This window comes from Gekko japonicus, unplaced genomic scaffold (genome assembly GCF_001447785.1).
Source record: "Gekko japonicus isolate JY-2015 unplaced genomic scaffold, Gekko_japonicus_V1.1 scaffold2776, whole genome shotgun sequence".
Taxonomy (NCBI): Eukaryota; Metazoa; Chordata; class Lepidosauria; order Squamata; family Gekkonidae; genus Gekko; species Gekko japonicus.
The window spans coordinates 188,395-209,227 of record NW_015169263.1 but is presented as its reverse complement, the minus strand read 5'-3'; the positions used below and the strand labels follow the sequence as shown (position 1 = coordinate 209,227).

At 49.1% G+C, this 20,833-nt stretch overlaps 1 protein-coding gene across 2 annotated transcripts in view; it reads left to right on the top strand.

Moving 5' to 3' along the window:
* The window catches only part of EPHB2 (EPH receptor B2), a 132,639-nt gene that overhangs the window by 9,617 nt on the left and 102,189 nt on the right, over window positions 1-20,833 (top strand). For both annotated transcript variants that reach the window (XM_015416530.1, XM_015416529.1), the window contains exon 2: window positions 2,376-3,060. In XM_015416530.1, the coding sequence (XP_015272016.1) occupies window positions 2,376-3,060 (685 nt within the window). The remainder of the gene's footprint in view (window positions 1-2,375; window positions 3,061-20,833) is intronic.

The following is a 20,833-nucleotide window of genomic DNA, read 5'->3' as shown; positions in this document are numbered from 1 at the left end:
CACCTTTAAGACCAACAGAGTTTTATCCAAAGTCTAAGCTTTCGAGAGCCAGTTTGGTGTAGTGGTGAAGTGCGTGGACTCTAATCTGGGAGAACCGGGTTTGATTCCCCACGCCTCCACTTGCACCTGCTGATTTGACCTTGGGTCAGTCACAAGCTCTGGCACAGCTGTTCCTGAAAGAGCAGTTTCTGTCAGAGTTCTCTCAGCCCCACCCAACTCACAGGGTGTCTGTTGTGGGGAGGGGAAGGAAAAGGGGTTTGTAAGCCGCTCTGAGACTCCCTTGGGTAGTGAAGGGCAGGGTATAAATCCAGTCTCCTCTTCTTCTTCGTATGCATGCACGCTTCTTCAGATACATAAAAACGAAATTATCAGTCCATACATCCATTACAACATAATGAAGATGTTTAATAGATTCAAGGACCAAACCGGAGTAACCATCTTAGTTAATAAGGTTACCATTTGTTTGGGTTGAATTCTGGGGGAGAACATAGTGAAGGAAATAAATATGTCAAAATTGGAGACTGATGGGCAGATGTATCCTTAATTGTGGAATGCTGAGACTGAAGAAGTGAGCAGTGACTCACGAAAGCTTGTGCCCTGCCACATATTTTGTTAGTTTTTAAAGTGCTGCTGGACTCTTGCTCTTTTCTAGTGCTACAGACACACTAACACGGCTACCCGTCTTGTTTTTATACCAGTTATACGTTAAACATTGTGTAAATTTAACAGGGGGGGGGGACATTCAGCACGAAAGCACAGAAAAATGCCCCCAAAATGAAGACTCGAGGTTTCCAGTCTTGCAACGGAGAAGCAAAATCAAAACACAGATTTTCAGTTTCAGCGGGGATGAGAAATTGTTATTCATCTCTCGTTTCGACTGCTTTCCCCCCACCCCTCCACCCCTGCCTTCCCCATTTTGGAGTGTTCGGTTTTATTATCTCTCTGTTGGTTCTATTGCTCCCTATTAGCCAGAGAAGGCCACAGGTTATTATTTTAATATCCTTTATCAGCTGGACTTTTTAGCCTTAATGTGCATCTGTTTATTTCCTTTTATTGTGTTCTTTAATGATTGGGTTTTTAAACCCGTGCGGGAGCTTCCTTGAGGGCTTTTCTGCCGATAAGGTGGGTGGTTAGAAGCTTTGATAATAAATAAGATGCCTGCGACGTGCGTCGTCTGAAATCAAAATGTGGTTTTGCTTCGGGGCTATTGTCGGTGCTCCTGGGCAAAAGAAATTGATTAAGGGAGTCTTTGATTAAAATCCATGCGGAAAGTTGATTAAAGCCTGATTTAAAGAGGATCCTTGCAAGGCGAAAAGGGGCTTCGCCGTGTGACTGCACGGGTTTGGGGCCATGCGTAAAGTGCGCTGCCACCTGTACAAAGTGCCGACTGTGCCGGTGTGCTAACCACGCGCGCGTCCCTGGAAGGGCTACTACGGATCTCTGGCACACAAACGAAGATCACGCAACTGCTTTGCGAGGTTTACGGCAGAGTTTAAACAAGGCCCTGAGCCTGCATACTGTCACGGGGGAAATCTCTTTAAACTCTCTAAAGCTCTTTGTTTAAATTAGGCCTTAGATTGTTTTAATGTGGGGAGAGCCCCAATTATTAACGTCTCCCTTCTCTTGATGAGAATGCTGTGCCTACCTGGATGGGTCTTTCTAACAGGAGAGTTTGACTTGTATCGGCTCACCCAAACACTAGGGTTGGGGTTGTGGTAGCATGGCCTCCCTTCTGGCAGGAAGGGTTACCAACCTCCAGGTGGTAGCTGGTGATCTCCCTCTAAGCTGTGGAGTCTTGTGAGCAAAAATCCTACTTTGTGAACTACTGGCATTAAAGTTGTGAGCGAGCAATTTGGCTCCTGCATAAATTAGTTTGCTCTGGAGCTCTCCTTCCTGAGCTAAGACAAAAATGTGTGAGCTGGAGGCTAAAAACCTGTGAGCTAGCTCACACTAACTCAGCTTAGAGGGAATACTGGTTACAACCAGTCTCCGGGCAACACAGATCAGTTCACCAGGAGACAAAGGGCGACTTTGGAAGGTGGACTCTATGGCTTCATACCCCATTGAAGTCCTTCCAGACCCCGCCCTCCTCAGGCTCCACCCTCCAAACTTCCAGGTACTCCCCAACCCAGAGTTGGCAATCTTGAATCTCCAGACTACGAGGATCAGTTCTCCTGCAGAAAATGGCTGCTTTGGAAGGTGGACTCTACGCCATTATACTCTGCGGAGGCCTCTCCCCTTCCCAAGCATCTCTGTCCCCAGGCTCCTCCCCCAAATCCCCAGGAATTTCCCAACCTGGAGTTGGCAACCCTACTGGCAGGCCATCTCAGGGTTGGTGTACCGAGCTGTGACTTTTCCTTGTCTCCTCTCCGCAGTGGGAAGAAGTGAGCGGCTACGACGAGAACATGAACACGATCCGGACTTACCAGGTATGCAACGTCTTTGAATCTAGCCAGAACAACTGGCTGAGGACCAAGTATATCCGGAGGAGAGGGGCCCACCGCATCCACGTGGAGATGAAGTTCTCCGTACGGGACTGTAGCAGCATCCCCAACGTCCCCGGCTCCTGTAAGGAGACCTTTAACCTCTACTACTATGAATCTGACTTTGACTCTGCTACGAAGACCTTCCCGACCTGGATGGAAAACCCTTGGGTGAAAGTGGACACCATTGCGGCAGACGAGAGCTTCTCTCAGGTGGACCTCGGGGGCCGGGTGATGAAAATTAACACCGAGGTGCGTAGCTTTGGGCCCGTCTCCAAAAATGGCTTTTACCTGGCCTTCCAGGACTATGGAGGCTGCATGTCCTTGATTGCTGTCCGTGTCTTCTACCGCAAATGCCCACGGGTGATCCAGAATGGAGCCGTTTTCCAGGAGACGCTCTCTGGAGCCGAGAGCACTTCTCTGGTGGCTGCGCGGGGCACTTGCATCCCCAATGCCGAAGAGGTGGATGTACCCATCAAGTTGTACTGCAATGGCGACGGGGAGTGGTTGGTGCCCATTGGGCGCTGCATGTGTAAAGCTGGCTACGAGTCGGTGGAGAACGGGACCGTCTGCAGAGGTAGGTGGCCTGCGCCAAATGCTTCTTAGATTCTATATTGGGTGCTTGGAAGGAAACAAGATGGAGATTTCCGTCTCTTGCTCTCTCTCAAGATTTGTTTCATTCAATGAGAACCGTTGTGGCTTAGTGACTCCGGCATCAGATTGGTACCAGAGAATGTGAGTTCAAATGTGCTGAGCCGTGAAGCTCTATGGGTGACCTTTGGCCAGTCTTCCAATCGAACCTAACTCACAGAGTTAGGGTTCCAAGCCTCCAGGTGTGGCCTGGAAATCTCCTGGAATTGCAGTTGATTTCCAGATTTAAGAAGTCCGTTCCCCTGGAGAAAATGGCTTATTTGGAGGGTAGACTCAATGGAATTATGCCCCACTGATTGCCCAAGCCCTGCCTTCTCCAGGTTCTAACCACAAATATCCATACATTTCCCAACCTGGAGTTGGCAACCCTACACATGGTAGTTATGGGGAGGAGATAATCATGTATCCCATACACAGGCATTTTGGAGAAAGGATTGGGTTAAAAAGGTGATACATTGTTTGGTGGAAACTTTTAAGTAGGGCTGGGTAATTACACTTCCGGCTACATTGCAGGGTAGGCTTGTGTTTGGCCTTACGTCTTAGCTGTAAAGAGTTAGCCGTCAATGTTCCCTCTAAGCTGTGGAGTCTTGTGAGCAAAAATTCTACTTTGTGAGCTACTGGCATTAAAGTTCTGAGTGAGCGATTTGGCTGCTGCATCAATTAGTTTGCTCTGGAGCCATCCTTCCTGAGCGAAGACAAAAATGTGTGAGCTGGAGGCTAAAAAACTGTGAGCTATCTCACACTAACTCAGCTTAGAGGGAACACTGGTAGCCATATGTATCATGGTCTTCTGTTGATGTTTCATGCTGTGCTATGATTGGCCGGTGGCCTCAGGGGTGGGGCTTCCCTTATGACCGAGTCATCTATTGGTTCGAGGTTAGTATGCCTATCTGGTCTCTCCTCCCTTGTTTTGTTGAACCATTCTGTATGTGCCAAGATGGAGTTCTGTCTGTCTGAAGGAACATGAAGCATTGACTAGATCTTTTTCATGCCTGGAACAGCCCAGACCGATTCTTTCCCATCTAAACGAGCTATTGATTTAAAAGGCTTTATGGAGAATTCCTGCATGGAAGTTGACTGAGGACCAAAGCAGACACTACGAATGCCATTTTAGAGAAGAATTCAGCCATTTTGGGCCCTCATGACATTTTTAAATAGACATATTCTTCTCTAAAATGGCATTAGGGTCCACCGGTCAGACCTGTGGAAACCATAGCATATAGTTTGATCCTGAGTTATTATTTGAGGAGAGATGTTGGAGGCCATTTTGTGTGTTTGTTCACCTTTTCTGCTGGTGTATTAGGGTTGTCAAGTCTACTTACCTTGGTGGCGGGGGAGCCTCGCCGGGCTCTGGGAGCTCTCCGGCAATGCGTGCGCGTGCGCCGCCAGCACGTCACAGGAAGTGACGCACTACGTCGCTCACGTTGGGGGCATGGCCCTGATCCCTCCGACGACCGGGGCCACGCCCCCAACGTGAGCGACGTGGCCTTAAATGCTCCGTGGCGGCGGAAATCGGGCCTCCAAAGCGGGGGTTTACCCGCCCCCACTTGGCAGCCCTATGGTGTATAGGGTGTAAGTGTGCTGTGGTGGTGGAGGTGGTGAGTCTCATTGTCACAATCCCAGGTATGTACATCTGAGGTGACCTGAGTCTTCCCCCTCCTCCTTGATCTGTCTTCAAGTTTCAGGTTGGATCCAGACACTTTTTCTCCTGGTGATAAATGAAGGCAGCATCCCCTTTAACCACCAAAAAATGTTATGTTAAGGACTACAGGGACTGCATATATAAAAGCCATGTGGAACAGGGTCTCTAGACTAGTGAGGAGGGGCTTTTTGGCATCAGAGCGAGTGAGAAAGCTGGCTCGGTCTGACCCTTCATTTTATACCGTTGTTGTCCGTGGTTTCAGTTTGCCGCTCTTTGCTGTTGGCTTTAGAGTCTCATTTGTTTTGTGCACACTTCCTGTATGGCTTTTATGTGCAAATTGATATGTACAAAATACACAAGTGGTGTATAATACCGATTAATTGATGGGCAAGTAACACTAAAAGAGGAGTATCTTTTGGTGGAGATAATTCAGGGCAAAGAACTATACCACCCTTTGAGTCATTTTTCTCCGCTAAAAAGCCTGGAACACAGTTTAGCTTTTCCTTCCCGACTTTTGATCATCCGGAAAAGCCTGGAACACAGTTTAGCTTTTCCTTGCAGGGAAGGCTCCCGACTTTTGATCATCTGGCTTTCCATTTCCCTGCACCTTTTTTCAGCTCTACAATGCCTCTTCGGCTTGAGGTTTTAAATTTAGATCACAGGTGTTAACTAGCTTAGCACAACTTGCCAATTACCGTGCTCATGAATGGTCCTTCTATCTTCCTTGATTACATTTGAATTTTACATAATTGCCTCTCAGCCTGTATTTCCTACCTTCCGTGGCCCTTTGACCCTGCTGTTTACAAATGTTTTTCTTCATAATCGCCTAGCGAAGATCCGCTGGAGGCATCTCTTGAAGCGGCTTCTAGTCGACAAAAGCTTGCGCTAGGATGCACCCATCTTTAAAAGTGTCTGAAGTCCCGTTTATTTTAGAGACGAGATTGCCGAAGGCATACACAGGTATCTGGATCCTGCCTCTCCACTGAGCAAAGTTTAGGCTTTTCAGAAATCGCCTGTCAACCAGCAGGAGGACTTATTGGGGGGAGGGGTGTGTGGCTCACCAGCAATGTAATGATGTGGCCAGTGATTCAGTGATGTCACTTCCCATGTGCCTGGAAATGATGTCAGTGTGTCGACAGGGGGTGCTCTAGCATTTGGACAAAACTCTAGAGTCTTGCCCAAATGCTAGCGCATCCCCAGCATCCCCCAGCTCTCTTCATCAGATACAAGTTGGAATGGAGATTTCTGAGTCCTTATATCCCAGTCAGAAGGTGGGGAGGGTTGTTGCAAAGAAGGAACTCAGGATGCAGCAGTACAATGTGCATAGTAATTAGATTAATTATAATAGAGGGGGAATGCTTGGGGGGGACAGAATATTAGCATTTGTTGTGACATAAGAATCCTGTATCCCTATTTAGCCCAGGTGGGCGTGAGGATCCATTGTTCTGAATTTATGAATGAACTCAAGTCCAGCAATCTCATGTTGTAATCTCCCCTTGAAGCTTCTCCTTTTGAGGACTCCCAGGTCAAAGAAGACGGGGACGGCAAAGGATGAGATGGTTAGACAGTGTCATAGATGCAATGAACATGAAATTGAGCAAACTTCAGAGGACGGCGGAATACAGGAAGGCCTGGCATGATCTGGTCCATGGGGTCGCGAAGAGTCAGACTCGACTGTGCGACTGAACAACAACAACTCTTAGGTCAGCAGTAGAATGACCTGGAAGATCAAAATTCCCCTCACTGGTTTTTAGGGCTAGGATCTCCAATAAAGAATTCTCAGCAAAAACTCCAGGATACTTTGCACAAAGCCGCTGCCGTTAAACCTATTTAAAACCTGCAGATATGTTTCCCAAATTCTCCTTATCCCAATTTCCCTGTTGTCTTTTGGAGTTTGGTAGTTCCTGCTCTTCCAAAGTGGAACTGATACGTTAGGAATTTTCCATTTAGCACAGAGAGTGTATCTTTCAGTTACTTTCCATCTTTCCCCTTCTTTATGCTGCTGATGTGTATGCATGCATTGATAAAGTGCAAAAAAGTAATGTGTTGTGTTCTTTTCATGCAGTGTTAAACCAGTGGACAGGAACACCAGTATGCACTGGCAAAAGAATCTGCCCCAAAGCTGCTTTTTTTGCATTGTGTCAGTAACGCGGGAGATGATATGAGTGAGCTGCACAAGCCCTGATTCCAGAACTAACTTTGAAAACTCTCCTCCTTTAGGAGGAATGTAACTCAACCCAGAGTGATATTCTCAAATCTGAAACAGAGCAGGAGACGTTGGTTCATCGCTTCAAACCAGTTTTACTAGGTGGAGTATAGATGTGCCATGTTGGAAGATAAAAGGAATTAACTTGGCCATATCCGGAAATCAATTGCCCATGAAACCTCCTGCGTCTCGTGTAGCCAGCGTCCTTCTTGAATAACCGAAAGAGAACTCGAAGAACTTGGAAATGGCCGGAGACCAAAAGCGGTCTGAACCCAAACTATTAGCAGCCCTGTGCCTTGAGAGCTCCAGCTGGCATTCTGTCAGGGCCGTTTGGCTTCAGCAGCAAAGTTTTATAAATCTTTTTCAGGCGCTGCTGGTGCCTTAAATGCTTCGAATGTTTCCATCGCCCCTCTGAGCAGGGGAAGCTGGCCAAGCCCTACTTGGAAGATCGTGTAACTGTACTCCCAAACTGCGGTTCAGATCCAGAAGGCTGCAGCTCAGGCAGGCCCGCTGCTGTCAATTTAAGGTAGACAGAAACCGACAGCTCAGCATGCAGCGGTCTCCATCCCTTCTCCTTCTCGGGAGGGGCTGTGGCTCAGTGGCAGGGCACGTGGTTTGCAGTCAGAAGGTGCCGGGTCCAGGCCTCGGCTTGGGCACCTCCTGTTCGGAAACACTGTTGGCTATCGGGACAGAGAAAACCGCTCAGACTGCAATCCTTGCTAGGGATGTGAAGCTTTAGCTCTCCTTTCCCTCCTTCCCCCCAAAGCCCAAGTACTTCTTTCCCCCATGGGCAAACAATTGAAATGTGGAGAAAAACATGCAATCCTTTCGTTGCAGGCAGCGGCTAGGAAGGTTCACTACTGGCTGCCACCACTCTGGTATGGGTCTCCTTGGAAGGGCTCAGTAAGGCTGCCAAGTGGGGGTGGGGGTGGGTACCCCCCACTTCGGAGGCCCGATTCCCACCCCCGCAGAATCGGGCCCTGGGGGGAACTCCGCCCCCCGAAGCGCACCGTGGCTGCGTCACCAGAGGTGACGCAACCACGTAGATCATGTTGGGGGCGTGGCCCTGATCGTCGGAGGGAAAACTCTATGGTTTTCCCTCCGACGATCGGGGCCACGCTCTCAATGTGTTCGATGTCGCGCGTCACTTCCGGTGATGTGCTGGCGGCGCGCGCGCACATCGACGGACGGCTCCCGGAGCCCGGCGAGGCTCCCCCGCCGGTAAGAAAAATTGACTTGGCAACCCTAGGGCTCAGAGCACCCACCCTACCCCTTTCTACAGGACTTAACAACATGTTCCCCCTTGTACGTGACCAAACGAGGCGTGAGGACCCAGGCAGAGTAACAAATAGTTTTATTTTACAACTGTAGATGAATAACAAGTAGGGAAAATGAGCAAAGTACAGGGAGGTAAATCAGTAAAACAATAAACCCTAACGCGTCTGTCTACAGAGTCCTAGCCTTCCCTGGGTGCCTGTTCCCAGTCTAACTCACCCCTTTTGGACGAGGGATCCCTCTGTCTGCAGCAGCTTTCGCCAGCCCTGCTCCGTGAGAGAGAACAGACCCTCACTCTGGGTAAGGCCTTTTATCTCTTCTTCCCAGGCACCGCCCTCTGTTCCCCTGCTGACGTACTTTCCCCTCCAAAATCTCCTCTTACCCAATCACGGGGCTTCTTCGTGGCTCAAGTGGTTAAGAGGCTGAACTGCAGGCTGTGGAAGGTCAGTAGTTCAGCAGTTCGAGACCCGGGTGCCACATGATGGAGTGAGCTCCCGTCTCCAGTTCCAGCTCCTGCCAACCTAGCAGTTCGAAAGCAAGAAATTGCAAGTAGATAAATAGGTACCACTTTGGTGGGAAGGTAACAGCGTTCCGTGCACCTTGGTGTTTAGTCATGCCAGCCACATGACCACGGAAACGTCTTCGGACAGTGCTGGCTCTTTGGCTTTGAAACGGAGATGAGCACCGCAACCCTAGAGTCAGACTCGATTGGCTTTCGAGCAAGGGAACCTTTACCTTTACCCAATCACGGGGTCCAGGGGGAACCTGGGAAATGTAGGCCCTGATGAATTACTCCAATGCAGGCTTCCCGGAAGCCACTAGACCTCCCTTGGGCCTGTAGGCTGCACCTTCAGGGAGGGCGGGATTATAAATCCCAAAAAAAGAAAGAAAGATCATGACGCCTTTATTTTCTTAGGTAGCCCAAAATTACATTAGAAGAAGAGATTGGATTCATACCCCGCCCTTCACTAGGAGTCTCAGACCAGTTTACAATCTCCTTTCCCTTCCCCTCCCCACAGCAGACACCCTGAGCTCGGAGAGAACTTGTGACTGACCCAATGTCACGCCAGCACTGCCTGGGAGGAGTGGGGAAACCAAACCCGGTTCTTCCAGATTAGAGTCCACACTCTTAACCACTACACCAAACGGGCTCTCTAGTTCGGTGGAAAGTGCTGCCGATTCACAGCCAACTGATAGCAACCCCATAGGGTTTGCAAAGAGACGAACAGAGGTGGTTTGCCACTGCCTGCCCTCTGCATCGTAACCACGGCCTTCCTTGGTGGTCTCCCATCTAAGCAGGGGTCATTTCCTGCAGGAGCGCACAGGAGCGGAGCTCCGGCAGTAAAGAGCCCAGGGGGCGGGCACATGCAACAAGCCCCCACCCCTGCTCCCAGCAGCCCCCAGTCAGAGCAAGAAGCAGCCAGGTAAGCTGCAGAGCCCCCCCTGCCCCCAGTCCAAAACAGTCCAGTGGCACCTTTAAGACCAAGTTTTATTCAGGTACAAGCTCTCCCTCCTCTGCAAGGACAGATCTGCACGTCCCGTCCCCCCCCCCATATCTAGCAATCCAAAACAGTCCAGTGGAGCCTGAGCGGTGGGGGTTGCCTTCTGACACACTTCCGGTGATGTCAGGGGGTGTGGCATATGCAAATGAGTTATGCTAATGAGCTCCTGCACCTCTTTTTCTACGAAATGACCCCTGCATCTGAGTACTAACCAGGGCTGACCCTGCTTAGCTTCTGAGATCTGATGAGACTGGGCTAGCCTGCGCCGTCCAGGTCATGGCGTTACTAGCTTAGGAAGTTACAGTGTCTTATGTCTAATGTAGTGAGCAACTAAAAGTGTGCTCTTTATTGTCCTTAGGAAATTTTAAAATCTGAATGCTTTCCCTCGAACAACACCATAATTACGAACATATTTAGGGCTGGGGCGGGGGGGCTACCAGGAACGGTTCCCCATGGTAAGTAAACACTTCAATCCTGGCCTTGAATTGTATTGGCTGGAGAAGGATGAGTCCCTTACAGCTGAGTAGCTGCAAGTTATGGTCATAAAAAGAAGTTACAGCAGTGTAACTTTGGTCATTTAGCCGGTTCAGGGGGAAGGAAGGAATGAGACGGGGTGTTTAAGGGGCAGGACTGGAGGAAGGGCCAGTTTTGTTCAGATCCGATGCTCCCTCACAGAAAAGTCCCTCCTCCCCACTGGTGGGATTGTTTAAAGTGCCATCAGGTTGCGATGGATGACAGCAGCCCCCATAGGGTTTGCAAGGCAAGAGCTGGACAGAGGTGATTTGCCATTGCCTGCCTCTGCGTCACAACCCTGGACTTTTTTGGTGGTGTCCATTGTTCCCTCTCAGCTGAGTTAGTGTGAGCTAGCTCACAGTTTTTTAGCCCCTGGCTCACATATTTTTGTCTTAGCTCAGGAAGGATATGGCTCCAGAGCAAGCTAATCTATGCAGCAGCCAAATCGCTTGCTCACCACTTTAATGCCAGTAGCTCACAAAGTAGAATTTTTGCTCACAGGACTCCACAGCTTAGAGGGAACATTGGTGGTGTCCCTTCCAAGTACTAACCCTGCTTAGATCCTGACATCTGACGATATCGGGCTAACCTGGACCATCCAGCTCAGGGCATGACACTAACCTACGGTGACCCTATGGGGTTTTCAAGGGAAGAAATGTTCAGAGGTGATTTGCCATTGCTTGCCTCTGCATAGCAACCCTGGACTTCCTTGGTGGTCTCCCGTCCGAGTACCAAATTGGGGGCAGGTCCAGTGTATTCTAGGGAAATGCATGCCCTTCCTGTCCATTACAGGGCCATGATTCCAATCCAGAGTGGCCCTCTTGCCCAGCGGCTGGAGTTTAAGAAAGCCGATTATGTTGGAAGACACAGTCATGAATCATCTGCATCTTGCCCAAATAAGTGCCCCTTGTAGACCTCAGCGTTACCATATGGAAAGGAGGAAGCACGGTGTTGTAGAGAAAGAAATGTTGCAGAGAAGGAGCCAGTTTGGTGTCGTGGTTAGGAGCATGGACTCTAATCTAGAAGAACTGGGTTTTATCCCCCCACCCCTCCACATGCAGCTGCTGGTGTGACCTTGGGTCAGTCACAAGTTCTCTCAGAGTTGTTCTCTCAAGAGCAGTCCTCAAAAGAGCTCTCTCTGCCCCACCTACCTCACAGGGTGTCTGTTGTGAGGAGGGGAAGGGAAAGGAGATTGTAAGCTGCTCTGAGACTCCTTCGGGTAGTGAAGGACAGGGTATAAATCCAATCTCTTCTTCTTCTTCAGAATATAATCATTCACCACAAATGTTTTATCTTTATAGTAACTTTGACCTCTGCTATAGCATATTGTCGCCTCCTACAACAAGCCTCATGGAATATGGTAAACAGCATTAGCTGCCCTGAACTCATATCCATTTTACTTGAATTCCATTTGTCACAGTAAATACCATGTCCTTGAGAATTCTAGGGAAACTCAACCTTAGTTCTGTGATCGGAATTGGTGTCTGAATGATCGGCAGCATCTGATTCTGAACATTCATTTTGAGCTTCATAAGTGCCAGGAAATGGAAGGTTTGTAAGAAACAAGGTTCTCTCGAACAATATAATGGCTCAGTTGATGAGCTATGACTCAGAAGGCCCCAGCTTCAAATCTTGCCTCTGCCAAGGACATGCCAAGGCACTTAGACCTTCACTCTTAGCTTTAATTCCCTCCCCCATCTGCACTATGAGGATATTAATACTGGCCTACCTTGGAGGGCTGCTGTGAAAGTTTGAAAGAGTTGTTGGTTTTAAAACGAGATTAGACATTCCAGGAGGGTAGGTCCACCGGTGACTATATGAAAGCTCCATGTTCAGAGGCAGTCTACTTCTGAATGCCAGTGAGTGGGTGGAAACAGATTGTAGACTTACAAAGGCTGCCTGGTTGGCCACTGTGTAAAATGGGATGCTGGCCTTGGGTGGATAATTGGACTGAATCCAGCACGACAACTCTTCTGTAAGTTGCTTTGAGAACTTTTGAGAAGCGACTTTTGAATGCATTAGATAACTAAATAATAATAAATTATGCTCGTATGTTCTTAACAAAAGGTAGGTGAAGTGCTTTGAACGCCGAAAGCCCTTTCAAAATGCTAGGCATGATTTCCAGCTTCTCATCCCTGCTGACATTCCCGGCTTTGATTTCTGCCTTGCCCTGGTGTGAGTTAAATCTGTGGTTTTTTCTGTGCATGAAACCTTTCCTAGAAAACGTATACATTTTCCAGCGTTATTTGCACATCAATAAATTGGCATTATGCACACTTTGTGTATAAATGGTATATATTAGTGTGCACCAAATGCATTCCTTTTTAAAAGGAAAAATATGCTTTTTTTAAAATGTCTTTATCCTAATAACAGTACAAGGAGCTCAGGCAAAACTGAACAGGGAGGGATTGAAGGTTTAAATCCCCTCTCCCGTTCCCACAGAGCCCTGATCTGAATTCACAAAATTTGCCCTTTACGATAGAATGGAGTTCTTCATCGCTTCTTTGTTGGAAAATGTCAGATTATCGAAAGCCTGAACCTACACAAGCTGGCGATGTGGCCGTAGTGACTTGGTTAAGTTGGTGGTGGATCAGAAAGCTTTCTGTTGCGTTTGTGGCGCAAGAACAAAATTTTTAAAATGGGACGTACAGTTCCTTGGGAGGAGGTTCTGTTGTCTACCACCATTGATGGCTATCAGCAAGTAGATACCGCTTTGAGGTTCAGGGCCGAGTTTGGATGCAGAATGTGGGTGTAAGCGTAGACATGTAAATTCTATAGAAACATGTGCTCCTTATTTTCAGGTCTGAATTGGGAAGGGTGTCCAATCTCTGCCTGATATTCTTGTGGTTTTTCCAGAACAATATCAGTTGGAAAGTTTTCTCTTTTTGCGTATTATTTTTAATCATAAGCATGTAAAACAGTGATATGATATTACAGTTTTACACTGGGGTCATTTTGTCGAAAAAGAGGTGCAGGAACTCATTAGCATAACTTATTAGCATAACTTATTTGCATATGCCACACCCCCTGACATCGCCGGAAGTGTGTCAGAAGGCAAGACCCACCGCTCAGGCTCCACTGGACTGTTTTGGATTGCTAGCTTTTTTTGGGGGGGACACACAGATCTGCCCTCACAGAGGAGGGAGAGCTTGTACCTGAAGGCGGGCTGGGGGTGTGTGTTCTGCAACCTACCTGGCTGCTTCTTGCTCCTTGTGGCCCAACTGAGGGCTGCTGGGAGCAGGGGGCAGGGCTTGTTGCATGGGCCCGCCCCCTGGGCGCCTTACTGCCAGAGCTCCGCTCCTGTGCGCTCCCGCAGAAAATGACCCCTGGTTTACAACTGTTAGTGTTTCTGTTCAGTCAAATATTATATAAATAACACAGTACTGCTACTGGGAAGAAGAATTTGCTGTTGAGTCGCAACCGATTCATGGCCTCCCCAGCCATGGGGTGTTCCAGGCAAGAGGTGGTTTGCCATTGCCTTCCTCTCCATAGAGACCCCAGTCTTCCTTGGTGGACTCCCATCCAAGTACTGACAATGGCCAACCCTACTTAAATCCCAAGCTCCAGCTAGCTAAGCTGGGCTATTGCAGCCTTAAGACTCTTTAGTCTTAATGTTTATATCTCACCCAGATTCATGCAAGGGACAGTATGATCTTGAACTGTTACCATTCCAATGCTGAATAAACACGGATCATTTCTCCACCAATTTGTCAGTCTCCTATAATGCGTTAATTTTATTATTAAAAATACTTCACACACTCTCAAACACCATTCCTTCCTCTTTGGCAAATCAGGTTCTTTTTCTAGTCTTGCAGCTGCACACATCTTTTTTTTTTTTTAAACCACCCTTTTCTGATGCTCTAAAATAGAGCATGATTAGATTTAACGCTATTATTTTAGCATAGGGTTAGCAAACACAGCGGACAAAAGTGCCCCACATTAACCTTCCATCAGAATAGCAACAAGTACTTGATTTGAAATATGAGATTAGGGAGAAAAATCAGTTGTGGTTTAAACGTTCGAACAAAACCCTTACTGGGGAAATATTTATCGGAATAATGCAAGTCAATAATAATAAATGTAATGTCACTTCCCTTACAGTGTTTAAATGTAAGGGGGGAAAGACCTTGAAAGCCCTGAAAATTGTCGATTCGTAACGATGCTTTCTGTCATAGAGGTACCCCCTTATAAGTCCACTGACATCAATCAAGGACCCCGTAGTGCAGAGGTGTCGAACTCATTTGTTATGAGGGCCGGATATGACATAAATGTTACTTTCTTGTGTCGGGCCAAGGTAGGGTCGCCCAAGTCGACTTACCTGCAAAGTGGGGGGATTCCTGGCTCCGACGGGAGTCTCCCCGGAAGTGACATCATCGCGTCACCCACGTTGGGGGCGGGGCACCGTGACTCGAGGGAAAACCATAGAGTTTTCCCTCGATTCACAGAGTGTCCCCCCACAACGTGGCCAGCGTGATGATGTCACCTCCAGGTGACATCATCACGCTGGGGACGCCCTCCGGCAGGGGGTGGAGTCCCCCCCGGGGCCCAATCCGCCAGCGGCGGGTAATGGGCCTCCCGGGCGGGAATTTACCCACCCCAAACGGGGGCTTGCCAAGCCTAGGCCAAGGCCATGTGTGCTATAAAACGTAATAGGTACCGGCGATATAAACTGCATAAAGGACGGCAGCTGGTAAGCTCCGAGTTGGTGTATCCTCACTGCAGGGCCCCATGGGCTGGGTGTGTGTGTGTGCAAAGGAAAACCCACATGGGCAGACTGGAGAGCCAGCGGTGCAGCACTGGGCAGACGCTCCCACGCGGCTTGACTACTGTGGAGGAGGTTGCTCCACCGTGCCGAGGCCACGATCAGAGTGGCTCTGCCCACTCCCCAACTAACAGTCTCCTGTTCCCTTCCTTGCACTAGTTGCTCGCGGGCCGCATAAGAGCCCCGGGCCTTATGTTTGACACCCCTGCTGTAGGGCTTTCAAGGCAAGATATGAACGGAGGTGGTTTGCCATTGCCCTCCTCTGCTTAGCAACCCTGGACTTCCTTGGGGGTCTCCCATCTAGGTACGAACCAGGGTCTCTGCTGCTACTGTTCGAAATCCGTCTGGCTTGGGACGGCCTGGGCCATCCAGGTCCAGGCCCCATCCCTTGTACAATCTATAAAAACAGACTTGTTCTTTTCTCAGGCAATTCCTAGAGATAATCACCCGGAGGGAAAAAAATTAGCGTGGGTGGGGGGCTGCCATGATGGATAGGGGCGTGTTGCCCACACAGCATTGTTAACATGCTATTAGTGCTACCCCTTTGATATTGAAATGAAATGGTGGATTCTGGGGTGGGAGAGCGGACTAATTCAGCGGAAGGGTCGCCAAACTCACCACTGGGAACATTCCTGTATGTGGGAAGGCTTCCAGTGGGAAGAAAAATAAGCACAACAGGGTGTGTGAGCTGGCTAGAAGATTTCTCCTTGATATTTTAGTCCTCTCTAAAATAAATACTTGCCAGGAATGTTACACGCCGGAGCGAACATAACCCCCCCCCCCCCCCGGGCATCTCCCGCCTGCATCTGAAATGGTTCGATTGATTCCGCCACCTCGGGATTCTACTAATGCGTGCGTCGGCCGGGCCGGTGCGCAGTCTAAGTGGAAGTAGCCAGTTTAGCGATGCGAAAGTCCAGTGGCACTTGAAAGGCGTTTATTGCAGCATGAGCTGTCGTGAGTTGGAGCTCAGTTCTTCCAGTGCTATGGAAATCACATTCCACGTTTTTGTTGGGAAAATTGCCAAAGGGGAATAAGAGGAAGGAGGAGATGGGGGCAGAGAGAGTCTTGGTGTGAATGCTGTTGTCACACTTTGTCTGCGGCGACAATGGGAGGGCTTCTGTCTGGCCCTGCTGGTGGACTTCCTGATGGCACATGAGTTCTGGCCACTGTGTGACACAGAGTGTTGGACTGGATGGGCCACTGGCCTGATCCAGCATGGCTTCTCTTCTGTTCTTATATAAATCTTTCACTAATGTCATTTCAGTTAGGGTTTAGAGCCTAGTTGCTCTGGTGTCATTTTTCCAGGGAAGGAAGTTCCAGAATAGAAACATTCTTCTTTTTGTGTGTGTCTCTGTGGTGTGTAGAAGGATGCTTTAACAGGGCTATCCAATTGCCCAGAAGACTTGGTGCTCCAAGGCCTGGGGTTCTGATGAGGTCCAGCTGCAGCTTCATTTAAGATGAGAGCCAGTTTGGTGTAGTGGTTAGGAACACAAACTCTAATCTGGGAGAACCGGGTTTGATTCTAAGCTGTGGAGTCTTGTGAGCAAAAATTCTACTTTGTGAGCTACTGCCATTAAAGTTGTGAGCAAATGATTTGGCTACTGTATAAATCAGTTTGCTCTGGAGCCATCCTTCCTGAGCTAAGAAAAAATGTGTGAGCTGGAGGCTAAAAAACTGTGAGCTAGCTCACACTTACTCAGCTTAGAGGGAACACTGCCAGGGTGTCTGTTGAGGGGAGGGGAAGGGAAAGGAGATTGTAAGCCACTCTGAGATTCCTTTGGGTAGTGAAGGGTGGGGTATAAATCCAATCTCCTCCTCCTCCTTCTCCGCATAGAAATTTCAGTTGGGGTCCACTAGTCATCTCTCGGGGAGAAAAGTTTATTTATTTATTGCCCTTGCCAGCAATCATCCTTCTCCCCAATGTAGATCTTGGGCAATCAATTCGAATGCACTGAGTAGCTTGTGCAGACAGGGTGTCCTGTGAGTTTGAGAGCAGACAAATTCATATTTGCAGACCAACTAGGATTTATCCCAAGAGAATCAGTATGACGAATTGGTTAGGGTGTTGGAACTAGGATCTGGGAGCCAATCCACGCTCTGCCTTGGAAGCCCGGCTGGGTGACCTCAGGCCAGTCACAGACTCTTAGCTTAACCTACCTCACAGGGTTGTTGTGCTGAGGATAAAACGGAGGAGAGGAGAATGGTATTGTGGATAATTCTGGGTCCCCGTCAAGGAGAAAAGCTTGCTGGCAGCCCTTGGGCAAGTCATTCCCTCTTGTCATGCCCTACCTCGCAGGGTTGTTGTGGGGTTAACATGAAGGAGAGGAGAATGATGTAAGTTGCTTTGGTTCTCTGTTGGGGAGAAAGGTGGGGGTATAAGTAAAGTAAATCACAAGATCTGGTGAAGCCACTCCAAGTCCCCTGTGGGGAGAGGGTGTGGAGTATAAAATAAATTGTGAAATGTGCCAGGCAGCCCCCCCCCCGCCACTGTCTTTCTTTGCGTCTGGCCACTCTCTGTTTCTGCTGTGCCATTTTCCCACGGAGGCTTTCCTCCTTCGCAAGCCACGTCGCCAGTCGCCAAGCTTTGCTTTCCGCCCGCCGTCCTCATTGGTGCCTCGACGGTGCCGATAATAGAGGCGGCTCTGAGCATCTCCAGGAAAGCCGTGCGTGCGCGGAGGGACACAAAAGCACCCGCAGCTGTGTGTTTGCAAACAAGGCTGCCGAGCCGGGAGAGGCCCTGAAAGCAGTAATTGTCTTTAATTAAAGGCGCTTGGAGCTATCTCAAGCGTTGACAAAAGGCGGCAACGCAACTCCGGCGCTCGGCACTGCCGCGGAGGGTGTTTGCGGCAAGCCGGGAGAGCGGAGACAGGCCGCCCCTCGAGGGACCCCACTGGGACAAAAAAACCTTCTCTGGGGGCAGGCGGGGTCTCCCAGAGGGCAGGCCACATCGGCGCTTCAGTCTCCCGGGTCAAGCCGCTCCCTGGGGGCCTTCGCACGACACTGCCCTGGGGACTGCCAGAAGCCAGGGGAGAGCTGAGCATGCCTGGATTCGCTGATGTGGCTTTTAGACCTCTGGGTCTGCCGTTTTGCTCGGCCTCTGAAAGAAACTGAAGATGGCAGCAGGGACTGGCATGTTGTGGTATTTACTGACAGTCCCAGAGGGCCTACCTGTGACCAAAAAACCCTGGCCCCTCCGCTAGCACTAGGAATGGGAGATCATCCCATCCTAGAGGTTCTGGGCATAGAGCAAGGTTTACTGGGGGAGCGGGGGGAGCTGTGAATTGCCTGCATTGTGCAGGGTGTTGGAGTAGATAACCTTTGGGGTTCCTTCCTGTTATGTATTGGGGCTGAACCGTTCCAAGTATGTCACACCAGAGACTGGCTGAGCTTGAAGCACAAGAACAATAGCCTACCAGGACTCTGCAATTAACCCAGTCAAGTACTAATGTTATGTAAATACCCTATCACTGGGACTGGGGTGTATTTGGGTGTGGCAATTGCATGCAATTTGACAGAGCTGCGGCTCTGGGGTCTTGTCTTGCTCTTGCTGAAATCACAAATAAAATTAGCTGATCACTACACTTGAGCCCAGGAGCTACGGTGGCTCAAGTGGTTAAGACGCTGAACTGCAGGCTGTGGAAGGTCGGTAGTTCAGCAGTTCGAGACCCGGGTGCCGTATGACGGAGTGAGCTCCCGTCTCTAGTTCCAGCTCCTGCCAACCTAGCAGTTTGAAAGCAAGACATTGCAAGTAGATAAATAGGTACCACTTTGGAGGGAAGGTGTTTAGTCATGCCGGCCACATGAGCACGGAAACGTCTTCGGACAGCGCTGGCTCTTCGGCTTTGAAACGGAGATGAGCACCGCAAACCTAGAGTCGGATTTGACTGGCTTTCGAGCGAGGGAACCTTTACCTTTACTTTTTAGACTTGAGCCTGCTCATCCATGGAACCCACTATTTAACACTTACCGCGAGAGTTTCTGTGTTTTATATGTCTCCTTCCATCCTCAAAGAGGCCCATGGAGCCGGTCTCCCGTTCTGTTCTGGCAGACGCAGGGGTTGTGCTTGGCTCCCTCCTTCACAAAGACGAATATGCTGTAGCGCAGCACCGTTAAGAGCAGGAGACAGGCTGCCATCTTGGTGAGGATCCTCCGCGTCTTGAGCAAGTCCAGGAGCTCTGGTTTGTGTTTATCCTTAACAACCAAGATTGCAAACTGTGGGACGTTCTCTGTTTGCAGTCCCGGTTTGCAGGGCCAACAGAAAATGAGCTTGTCAGTCCCGATGCAGCAGCAAACTTATGTTTTGCCGCAGCAGAGGAAGTGTCTGTTTAGATCTCGGCGCATGAGGGGAAGAGGGGGGGAGGAGACCTGAGGACCCCCCCTGTTTATTCATATAGTGCCAAGTCTGCTCCCCCCACCACCCATAAACAATACAGGAAACATGTTAAGTAACAAAGAATTCTGTAATGAGAGCTTGGCATATGGTAGAAAGTTGAAGAGATAGTACAAAAATTTCGATATATGGCAAGCGGGAGGGATGTGGGACGGTGTTGTTAATCCCACCAGCTTTGATTTATTTTAAGAAGCCGAATCGCTGACTTCAGTTTCTAGGGGGGGATTAGGCAAATGGCCAGCCTCAGCGAGAGGTGGGGTGTTAGAAGAAGAAGAAGAGAAGAAGAGATTAGATTTATACCCCGCCCTTCACTACCCAAAGGTGTCTCAGAGCGGCTTACAAACGCCTTTCCCTTCCCCTCCCCACAAGAGACACCCTGTGAGGTAGGTGGGGCTGAGAGAGCTCTTGACAGAAACTGCTCTTTTTCAAGGACAGCTCTTATCAGAACTACGGCTTGCCCAAGGTCATCCAGCCAGGTGCAAGTGGAGGAGTGGGGAATCAAACCCGGTTCTCCCAGATTAGAGTCCGTGCACTTAACCACTACACCAAACTGGTTAGTGAGGATCGTCCTACCTATGTCTATGGGGATCTTTCCCTTTAAGAGAACTCTCAATAACTCTCAATAACCAGAAAGTTGCTTAACCCAGAGTTTTTATTGCAAAGAAGAAAATCCTAATGAAATGCACACATGCAGAAATAAAACACACGTTAAATCGTATACACAAATAATGCAAGTACAGAGATGAGTGGGAATAATAGGAAGGTGCTGGGGAAGTACACTTTGCCTACCCAGGAGATCAGGATTACATGGAGCAGAGACCGGAAAGATGGAAAATGACCCAGGTGAATTTGGGGGTGACCTGCCAGTGTTGTGTAGCCTGATCTCATCAGATCTCAGAAGCTAAGCAGGGTCCGTGCTTGGATGGGAGACCACCGAGGAAGAGTCTGCAGAGGAAGGTGATGGCCAACCCCCTCTGCTTCTCGCTTGCCTTGAAAGCCCCTGGCTGGAGTCGGCATAAGTCAGCTACGACTTGACGGCACTTTACACATGAGGAGGGTAACAGAAGGCAGGCGACGGAGGGCTAAAATGAGAATCAGGGTAGGGACAGCGGCCCTTTCGGCACTCTCCTTTTAATCCATGTCCACCACCGTGTCCCCCAAGCTATTCTGCACTAAAATCAAAGTCAACCTTTTTTATTTTATTTATTCGTTTGTTTGTTTGTTTAATTTGTATTCCGCCCTCCCTGCCAAGGCAGGGTCGGGGCAGCTTACGGGATATATATTAAAACAGCAAAATATGGTAAAAACACAAGTAAAACCATAATGTAACTCATCATAAAGTGCTAGTACGATCATAAGCGCTGGCGGAATTCTCTCAACATTCGAGTAGTCAGGTTAACTTGGCCACC